The sequence below is a fragment of the Leptonychotes weddellii genome, chromosome 5 (genome assembly GCF_054177405.1).
Source record: "Leptonychotes weddellii isolate Sample4059 chromosome 5, ASM5417740v2, whole genome shotgun sequence".
NCBI lineage: Eukaryota > Metazoa > Chordata > Mammalia > Carnivora > Phocidae > Leptonychotes > Leptonychotes weddellii.
In genome coordinates this window covers 40853061-40864073 of record NC_138373.1, presented here as the reverse complement: position 1 = coordinate 40864073, position 11013 = coordinate 40853061, and the positions used below count along the sequence as shown (strand labels likewise).

The 11013-nt window shown below is 41.9% G+C and overlaps 1 protein-coding gene across 3 annotated transcripts in view; it reads right to left on the bottom strand.

The window, feature by feature from the left end:
• Window positions 1-5262: 5262 nt before the first annotated feature.
• RBM17 (RNA binding motif protein 17) overlaps window positions 5263-11013 on the bottom strand; it is a 28268-nt gene continuing 22517 nt past the window's right edge. For all 3 annotated transcript variants that reach the window (XM_006734766.3, XM_081820537.1, XM_081820536.1), the window contains 5 exons: window positions 10104-10255; window positions 8907-8980; window positions 7983-8081; window positions 6794-6866; window positions 5263-6664 (listed from right to left, as the gene is read on the bottom strand). In XM_006734766.3, coding sequence (XP_006734829.1) covers window positions 6561-6664; window positions 6794-6866; window positions 7983-8081; window positions 8907-8980; window positions 10104-10255 — 502 coding nt within the window. In that variant the 3' untranslated portion in view covers window positions 5263-6560. The remainder of the gene's footprint in view (window positions 6665-6793; window positions 6867-7982; window positions 8082-8906; window positions 8981-10103; window positions 10256-11013) is intronic.

Genomic DNA, 11013 nt, shown 5'->3' with positions numbered 1-11013 from the left:
CTAAGTAACTGGAAATGAGTGAAGTCTGTAAGACTACACATGTTGAACTGTACATAAGCACTGTACTCTAGTTGATAAAATTGTTTCCCAGAGGATATGGATTAAACATTCTGGAAGTGCTATAAATATATACTGGCACTGAAGCAATCAAGTAAATGGATGGCAGAAGGTGGGAGTCCAGGGGGCAAGGGATCAGAGTTGGAGACATCAGTATGGATTCATATTTACTTTAATATACACACAGATGGTCACATATACACAGGTTATTCTACACACATATATTTCCTCGCGCTATCAGCTGAGAGGGCCTGGAAGCAATGACACCCCAACAGCTATGAGCACACCCAATGCCCAGATCTTGGTTCCTAATACCACTCCCCAGGAAAAGGAACCATCGCTCGTTGGGAGAAATGGCTGATTCTAGGACTCAGGCAGGAAATCAGCAAGCTGAACCTGGAGCATCTTGTAGTGCCAGGAAGTGCTATAAGCAAACAAACACCCCACAATGATGGGGATGTCGAAGGCCAAGGGCATACAGGTACCAACTGAAAAAGCTTCCAACAGCCAAAGCTGGAACAATTTGAGTCAAAAAATGAATACTGGTTTATAACCCAAAGTATAAGATACATATCAGTAAGTTCATACTGACATAAGACTGAATAAATAAGCAAATGGGGGAAAAATAGACAAATCTTCCATGCAGAATTCCAAATTCCTTACTCCACCCCAAGGAGGTGGAACCCACCTCCCATTCCTGAAGTGTGGGCTGTGCATAACAACTTCCTCCAGAGTACAGAACAGAAAGGGAGAGAAAAGAGTAACTTCAGAGTGGGGAAACCTGACACACTAATTCATTCCGGTGATCGAGGTAAACATCAATAGTGACAGATCATGTTCATAGTACGTACCCTTGATAGGCAATAAAAATGGCATTACACTTTTGTGGTCTTTTCCCCCCACCCACCCCCCAAATTAACCAAGTCTAACCATGAGAAAAACATCAGATAAATCCCAACTGATGACTGTTTTACAAAATACTTGACTGGTAGTCAACTGTCACAGTCATCAAAAACAAGGAAAGTCTAAGAAACTGTCACAACCAACAGGAGCCTAAGAAGATAGGCTAGCTAAATGGAAAGTAGTATCCTGAATGGGATCCTAAAACAGAGAAAGGATTTTAGGTAAAAACTAAAGAAATCTGAATAAATTACGTATTAATAATTTATAATAATATATATCCTATAAAGAATATAATAACCTGTCAGTATTGCTCATTGTGATAAATGTACCACCCTCATGTAAGATATTAGTGTATAAGGGGTTGTACAAGGGAACTCTGTACTACTGTCACGTAATTCTGTACATCTGAAATAAAAAGTTTAAGAAAACTGGGAGAGGAAGAACTAATCGAGCTGAGGATCAGATCATTACTAGCTCAAGGTCAGAAGGCTGCAAGGCACCATCACTTCTCTGTCCTTCCCCTGCAGTTCTGTCTGGGAAGCTGTCCTCTTGTCTTTCTTTCCAGAGGGCAATCGTGACTCTTCCTTCAAGACCCACAGCACAAGTCACCTCTTCTTTAACTGCAGTCTCAGACTTTGCCACTCCTGACAGATCTGCTCAGTCATCTGTGATCTGTGGCCTCACAGTCAGCAAATTCACTGCCAATTTATTGTTTACCAGATACGTGCTAGATGCTGGGACCAGAGAGGACGTCATTAACCTCAAAGAATTCAAGTCGAGTGACGTATCTTATCTCAGCACCATTCACCTTGCACTGTTTTTGCTTGTGTGTGTGTGCGCGCATGTGTGTGTGTGAAATAAACTGTGAACTCTCTGAAAGGATTACTACCATATTCATTTCTTCATTCCCAGTGCTAAAAACAATACCTGTACCCAGCAATCGACAAAGAAATGCTTTTTGCAACAAAATGAAGCACTAAACTCTTTCGGTTTAGATAGGGACTGCTTCTAGGAAAAGCAAACTGAGAAGAATCTGCAAGGTTTTATACTAATAGGTGATTTTTAATTATCTGCAAAAAAAATTTCCCCCGTTTTTAAAAATATCACACACATTTTGGGAACAGATTGTATCAGCAAGAAGTGAATGCACCTTCAAGCAAAAGAGAAACAACTGTACAGAAAAGCTGAAAAGCGACACCTCACGGACATGACCAAGCTTTTCCTCCCACCTTCCTTGGCACGTTGGCTGCTCACCTGGACTAAATGGCTGCCATGGCTCCACTGCGAAAGTAAAAAGCATTTCTAAAACTACCGAAACGCACACTCCATTCCCACTTAGAGCTCACGGGCCAGAACGGTCACATGGCTGCTCCTGGCTCCAGGTTAAGAATTTCATTTTTCCAGCTTTTAAAAAAGAGGCCTAAGATAGAAGTTTGGGAATAGGTACTGGGATATGCAGTGTTGCCAGTCGACCTCTTTGGCTCCCCCCCCCAAATATTCATTGTTCTTCCCATATGTACACTTTAAGAGCATTCACCCCTGACCTAGAGACGACACCAAGTCTCTTCCAGTTACTGATTCCAGCCTAAATCTCGGGAGTGAAAGGCAGTTTTTTCCATCAGAGCCAAATGTGGCCGGACTTGGTACACACCTCCAGCTACACAGCCAGGTGACCTGCCCTGAACACAGGACCTAACACACAAAGGCAGACAGGACGTGGATGGCGGCCCGTTCCAGGCCCAAGCAAACGTGACGACGAGCTCACCTACAGGCTCTCTCACCTGAGCACCATCTTACAGCAGCAGGTCTCTGGGCATCTGTCTGTCCAGTCCCCTCTCCCTTGCCTAGTAATTAAGGCTGTTGTCTTGAGCAATTCAAAACCATCCTTTCAGATGGGAAAGCAGCACCTGTAGTCCCATTTTCACAGGACTACAATCTGCAATGTGAACTCTGGCTAAGGCTGCTGCTGGGGCCCTCGGCGGAGCTTCAGCGACGGGAGGTTTCCCTGCACCAGCCGGACTCCAACTCAGAACTCTCGGGCAACTGAGATGCAGGCGGCGAGCACAGGAGTCTTCCCTTATCGAGGCCAGCTTTATCGATCTTTTGCAGGACTTTGCAGCTTGCACTGACTCAACACTTCTGAGATACTGCTTTCCATGTATGATTGACTTAATCTTCCTAACAATCCTAGGGAGGTGTGATTATCATTTCCGTTTCCGGCCAAGGCACCTGGTCACACAGCAAGCAAGCAGAACCAGGGTTTGAACCCACGCAGCCTGGCACCAACATCACAGCCGCCTAAGAAGTGACCAACACATGCTAATGCTCTGTGGTTTCCCTCTTATTTCCCTTCACACCAGTCTGGTCTGTTACGCTAAAGCACAGTAACAGTCTGGCAAAATATTTTACCACCAAATAACTAGGTTCACCAATTTCGCCAACTAACCTAGCACAGGGAATCCTCCCTAATCCTGTCCTATCTCCTCCTTCTTTTAAGATCTGTCATTTGCAATTCCAGCTATCAACTTGTTTATCAGTCGGTTGTTCTTACCTGCAACTGAGAGAACACGCTCTGGCTTAAGGAAAGGAATTTACAAAGCAAAAACAAAAACCAAAAACGAACAAAAAAACAAAAAACTAGATAGGAAACAAGAATCTCCAGACTGGCCCCAGTCATGCTTGGAGGTTTAAACAGACCAAGAACACTGCCAAACCACACCTCGAAACTGCTCCAGAGCCTGCCCTGCCACTCCAACACGACAAGGTCTCTGGCATCGCTGCCCAAAAGGCCATGACACTGGGCCTGCCCCTCCAGGGTGAGGACGGCTTCTTCAGAGACTGCCACATGCAATGGGAAAAACAAGGGCCAGGACACTGCCCCAGCTGCAAGACAGGCTGGGAAAGCAAGTTTCTGGTCTTGACCTTAGGGAGGGAGGTGGATGCAGGCAACTCCCTGAACACAGGAAGGGCTCGCTGATCACAGGTGGACCAGGAGTGACAAATGTCTAGGAGGCTGAACCTAATTATTATAACATAGCTTCACTGATTTTTTAGTTTATATGGAAATTTTGACCTTGCAGTTAATACTGGAAATTAACTTCAAAGTTCTTAAGCACTATCTTGCAGAAAACTTAGAAGTATCAGAAATTCACTGCCAGGGGCGCCTGGGTGGCTCAGTCGTTAAGCGTCTGCCTTCGGCTCAGGTCATGGTCCCAGGGTCCTGGGATCGAGCCCCGCATCGGGCTCCCTGCTCCACGGGAAGCCTGTTTCTCCCTCTCCCTCTCCCCTTGCTTGTGATCCTGCTCTCACTGTGTCTCTGTCAAATAAATAAATAAAATCTTTAAAAAAAAAAAAAAAAAGAAATTCACTGCCAATAACACTAAATGACTAATGCAGTCATGGAAAATTTCAAAATTAATAATCAGAGAGGTTGGGGAGAGAGATACGAAGTTGTGCCCATGCTAACAAGAATCGTAGGCACCTGCATTTCTCTGAGTGGATCATGAAAACACTGAAAAAAGCCACCTGAATGCAAATAAACAATGATGTTACTATAAAGCACAACAATTATACAGGCATTAGAGGCGTTTTGGAACTTACACTTTTAAGAACATTAAGCTGTCGTCATAAATACAGATGTTCTCAACAGTTTTTCAACTTCACGATGGTGTGAAGCGATACACATTCAGTAGGAACCGTACTTGGATGTGGATCTTTTCCCAGGCTAGCGACACGCGGTCGGATCCGCTCTCGTGATGCTGGGTAGTGAGCTGCATCCAGGCAGCTGGCCAATCCCACTGTTCTGTTCTTCACTCACAGGGCCGTCCTCAGTACGTGACACAAGACACTCAACACCTGATTATCCAACAGGCTTCCTGCGAGAGGACCTGGCCCACCTGGAGGCTGATGGGAGTGTTGTGGGCATGTTTAAGGTGGGCCAGGCTAGGCTAGGCTGTTCGGCAGGTTAGGTGTATTAAATGGATTTTCAACTTACGGTGGGTTTATGGGCATGTAACCCCATCATAAGTTGAGGGAGGTCTGTACTTAGCATAAGCACATTTAGGTACTTGTAAGCCCAAGGTGTCATCCACATTCAGTATTTGGTCCAGGTGGTCAGGTCCATAGGAAGACCTGCTCAAGTCTCAGGGCTGCTGTTGATTTTTATTCCTGCAAAATACTCAAGTATGTAATTCTTTTACCTTATATTCTTTAACCCAAACTTATTTTAGAGAATATGTGCACCTTTATCACAAAAACCGGGTCTTAATTCAGCTTTACTCAGTAAAATAATACCACAAAAGAGAAAATGTTATTCTTTTATTTATGTTAAATAAAAACATGAGAAAATCCTTTTTTAAAAAGGGTCAGAATATTCCTTGTCTCCAAACCATGGATGCAAAGAACTGTTGAGTGCTTTCTTCCCCCACAGGGTCATAACACACTTCCATGTGGTAATCACCCAGAGACAACACAGACGTGTGTGCTCTCCAGCTGCCACTCCGGGAAAGTCACACGCAGTACGTGGGCAAGCAAGGAACAGAACACAGGCACAGTATATTCTGGAAACACTTCCTGTGCTGGCAATGAACCTCAGTACCAAGTATTGTCACCTGGCTTTGTTTTTTTTTTTTTTTTGTGGTCCTGCTACATTTTTAAGCCACACATACCACCACACTTCAACGGTACAATTTTTCACAATTCCAGAATTCTATCAACTGGCAGTACAGGTTAAGTAGCTTATGTGGAAACATTTATAAATTTAAAAATTACATATGAGAACTAGCACTATTGCGAATTTTGCCAGTAGAAACATGACCCCCAAGGAGCCACAGTTTCCAAAATATAACTGGACACACGTTTACAATGTACCTGTGAATTCTAGAATCAACATGTCATTTCTATTTCAGAGACTATAGGTGAGTCTCTGAAAACAAGTGCTAGATCCATGGTTTTTATACCCATCTACCCCTACACCCACCACATACCCCACAGTCTAACTTCACCAAAGATGATTTATCCAAACAGTCATGGTAGGTTGGCAATTCTTCAACCTTAGCTCATGTCACAAAGAGTTTTCTATGACTGGAGTCAATAAGAACTTCTCTGTTAGAGAAAGCAAACATTTTCACCTTCGGCAGACTGCCAAGATGATGCTTTATTATAGAATTTATGAAGCTACAGTTTAGTAACTTGCAGGTTTTATTAAAATGAATCAAAAAGAAAGAAAAGCAAAGGATAACAATACAACCCCATATCCCAAAACTTTCTAGCTTTTTTAGTGCAAGAAATGCTGTATCACTGAAGCACTTGAGAATTATCATGAAATCCTAGCAAAAAATGTAATCACCTCAGAAGTGGTAATAAAAAAAGAGAAACAACCAGAGAGGCACACAGAATGTTTTTTTTTTTTAAAGGATTTTTATACTATATTTAAAAAACCACAAAATAAAAAAGGGATCAATCAACATATATCTTAGAAGTCCTTCCAAGAGTCTCTGTATGCGGCAGCCACACAGGCCGGCTGACGCCTTTTCCTTCTCTGCTCAGCCTGCAGCTCATTTAAGGATCATCGGAGATGACTCGTGCTCTAGTTCTTAAAATCAGACTTGTTCCGCCAAATCCAAGACCCTGAACTTATCCAAATTGTAGAAACATGCTTTTACCACCCGTCCACCAAAATACCTCCCATTCAGATCAACAACGGCTAAAAGACAAACAGAAAGAGTATCAGTTAATACAGGTATCCTGTAAGGCATTACAAGAATATGTTTTAATTATAAGGATCAAGATCACAAATTCCATTTTATTCTTTACATTTAGCTCTACCACTTACCTTTAATTGCTGATTCAACCCTCTCAAATTCTAAAAATATTCGTACTGCTTCATCATCAGGGGCACCAGGAATCTGGGAAAGAAACGGAAAGTGTCATATGTGAAGTTATCAACTGAGATACAGTTGAGTATGTTTTCTTCCTTAATTGATCTTTGTCAGAGTAACTATTGCAATGATCATCATATACAGACAAGTCAAATACTAAGGAAATAAGTATGATTTGTTTGTCATCAAAATCTGTTAACGTCTGGGTTTTTTTTTGAATGTCTGTTTATGAGAGGCACCATGTTAGGTGCAGACAACACAGAACTAACTAAGCTGGGCAGTCTTTGACCCTAAAGAAGTCCTATGGCAGCCGACACCTAAACAAATCATTATGCGGTCAACAAACAGAACACGGAATAGAAGAGAAGCAGTAGTGGGATCAGAAATTTAAGATGAAGAGATCTGTGTTCTAACTGCCTCTCACATTCACTGAAATTCCTGTTGGGCTCTTCAAGCCCTGCATAACATGGCCCCGCCCCCCCCGCCCCCGTTGATTCCCAGCACACCCAACCATTCCACTCGGTAGCCCTCCTTAGTCTCCCAGAAGCTGTGACCCCATCAGGATACCTTTTCCTCCTATCCAAATCCTACCCATGCATTTCAAGTTCAGCCCACATCTGATATTGTTCACAAAGCTTGCTCTATTTTTTGTGATCAAATCCTTTTTTGACTCCTGTATTTATAGTGACTACTACAGAGTCTAGCAACTGCACATTCCCTATTTTTACATGTGCTTGTTTTGTTGTTTCTTCAACTTAACATATCACTGAGAGCACAGACCATGTTTCCTGTCTCCCAAATGTATGTGGGAGGCACTAAATATACACTTGCCAAATGAAAGAAACCAAAGGCATGTCCAACTAACTGAACTACTGAACATATGACAGTGAGTCTTGAATCACCAAACTAAACGTCAATCATAAAATGAAACATTTTATTCCTCCACCAAATAAAATTTGAAGTCCTTCTTGTCTTTATGTTTAAAATTGTTATAACCAAGTAAGAGAAGTGTGACTAAGTAACATCTGTCACCTTTGGTGGTAACAACACACTCACAGCACACCTTGTCTCTACTTGCAGAAAATGTTTGGTAATCTGTCAGTTACAACTTGGGTTATAAACATCAAAAGAAAACCCTCTTACTTCAAATATCACACATTTTCCAACTTTGCCATATTTTTCACACTCTTCCTTGGTTTCTGCTTCCAAGTCTTCATCTACCTCTCCTGCACCAACCATGTTCTATGAAAAAAAATGAAGAAGTTCAAGTATAATTTACAAATATATAAACGAGATGAATAAATTTCTTTCATGATGGCAAATGTTCTCAATCCCAAATGACACAATGAAAATTTTCATCCTTATAGTACCCAAGAGTTGGTATTTCTTAACAAAATAAAAATAGGTATTTATGGTTTTTAACATGTTGAATTAAAGCAAATTATGACCTCACGGCACGTAATAGAGAACAGATGTACACTCTTATTCCGTTTACTCATCTAACTGAAAAATAATGTTTTGAGCTTATGTTCTACTTCAAGTGTAAGTTGAAAAAGAGTGTCCTACACGGACAGATGCCCAAGTTAAACATGGCTTACCTACTGCTCGAGGGAAAAATAAGCGATCAGGTGTGAATAATGAGCGTAAGTGCATGAATGCATTGATGTTGTAAAATAACAAGTGAAATCAATAAATCTTTTGAGAAACACTAAACATAAAAACACAAACACACACATACATTAAGCTTCAGAGAGTGTCACAAGAGCATCTACGTAAGCACCAAAATACCTAAACTAAGCTGAACTTGTACTGATTTCAAATATTTTAAAGCAGTTACTCACTGTGGTCTTAAATATTATATTTAGCAAATAAACATTAGTGAAAAACAATCTAAAACATCAATCTTAGATGGAGTCTATCCAGAAAGATCATTTGCAAAGAAAATTATTTTCCGTTTTAACTGTTACCATTAGCAGTAGTGTTAAAAGCATGCAAAGATAGCTCAGGGAGGACTGACACGCAAAACTCAAGGTAGGACAACCCGGTTTCTTCAATTCTGCTTCTTACCCTTAGGAGGACCACTTTGGTAGGACACTTAAGTATTTCAGTTAATGGATTTGAATCTGACTTCTTGGATGCATCTGTAGCAAAACATTTAAAGGTAGGCGTGTTAGAACACTGAGTCCGAGTTACAACGACTAATTTAATTTCCAGAGTACTTCCCACTATTTATGTCCTTAGAGTCATCTATAAGCATTTATACAAGCAGTCTCTGAGCAAAAATGTAGCCTTATCTGTGATGAAAATACCTGCCCTGCTTTGGTATAGGTTTTTACCATAATTTCTACAAGTTTTTAGCTTCTCTAATTACCTGCGATTTTTGCTTCGTTCACCTCCTCAGTTCACACAGTTGACAGAGCCCAGACCACAAACCTTACAGGTCAGAGTACTGCCACATGCAGTGTGGCCAAAGGTCACTAGCCTAACGTAATAAGCAGTGAATCAGCCAGTCACTGGCTGACTAACTTCACATACCCCCCAAATCAGGGCGACTGCTGATTTGGGGTTTTAGCCTGTCAGCCTGACCAGCTGCTTCCTCAGGCTACGTATTGACAGGGCTGCCAGCAAAGTTTTCTTCTTTCTTTAGGAAAGGGAGCTAAACTAAGATATTCAAAATAAACTCAATTCTGCTTAAAATGTGAAGCTATGTTTGTCTCATTCCAATATGCCCTCAGCACAGAATAATCACATGAAAATAAAACACCAAGCAGGCATCATCTATCAAACAGACTGTGAAATAACATTAGATCTCACAGAGCAATCAATCTGTAAGAAAATGAGAAATCACTCTTAAAATGAAAGGGCAGGAAAAAGAAAAAAGTAAAGAACTCTTACAGGATGGAAATACACCGACACGATCACGGACATATTATATGTGGCTCTGTCTTTCATGCTCTAAAAACCTAACTACAACTTCACCAATTTAACAAGGTCTTTGCCTAGGAGAAATAGGCATGAAATCACTTCTCTGAGTGCTGTTTATTTTCTGCCAGTCTCTCGTCTTTTCTCCCATGAACCTTCCTATCTCTAGATCCGTTCTAAACAAATAGATGCGCCTCTGGAGTCTCTGTGTCTACAACACAGAACTGGAATGCATCATAATTCCAAGTTCTTGTTCTACTGCAAAGAGGGCCGGTCCTCTCACACTGGACCACACCTCCCCCTGCTCCCACCCTGGAAGGTCTGCTTGTGGAGGAGACCCACCTTTCTCTGTGGCATCGCCCACAATGATCTTGCCTCCTCGCTTGCTTGTCTTCTCCACGGACAGTGCTGTGCTCAGCCCCTGCTCGTGCTTCCCCAGACCCTGGCCTTCCCGGAAGCCGTACTTCTGCATGATTTTATGTGCTACTGTGCCACTGGAAGGAAGGAAAAGAGAAGGAGCTCTTGGACTTGAAGTCCCCAGCTACAGCATAAGCCAATTTTATATCACAGCAATCGCCTTCTAAAAAGAGAAAGTGTAAATCCCACATGGGCTTCGATGTGGTCACATATAATACCAACAGGCCATTTGCTAAAAGCTGTGGGGATGTTCAGGATGAAAAAAATGGAAAAAGCTAATGCTGAAATCCTGGACATCCCAAGATTATCTTTGAGGCAAGGGAAATACCCGTTTCCTACAAAATTCTCCCAGTACCCCTGTTAGAAAACACTAGAGGTCTTGTGTGCACCGCTATACAGTTTACGACCATGGTTCATTTCTGAGTGTGCCTGTCAAAGAGCAAGCATACATTTCACATTATGAAAAACATCACATTTTTCTAAATAGTACAGTAGAGTTTCCAATGACAGTCTTTATAAACGAAAGAACTCTTAAGAGATCATCCATTTAACAGACGGGAAAATCTTCTGAGACCCAGATTAGCTGACCAGCTTAAGGCTGACTAGGAGCAAAGCAAGACACCCAATTCAGAAATTCTTTCGTAGGTACTAATGGTCAAGTCTAACTGGAACCTCCAACTCTTGATTCCTAGCCCATAGCTCTTTCCTTAGGACTTAGCGTTCAAACTGCACTTGGAGGTGCCTCACGGGTCTCTAAGGGGCCCCCCAGCGACCACTGCTATTTAGGGCTTGAATCACAAAACGCTGCTTCAAGTAACAGTGCAACTACGTCATT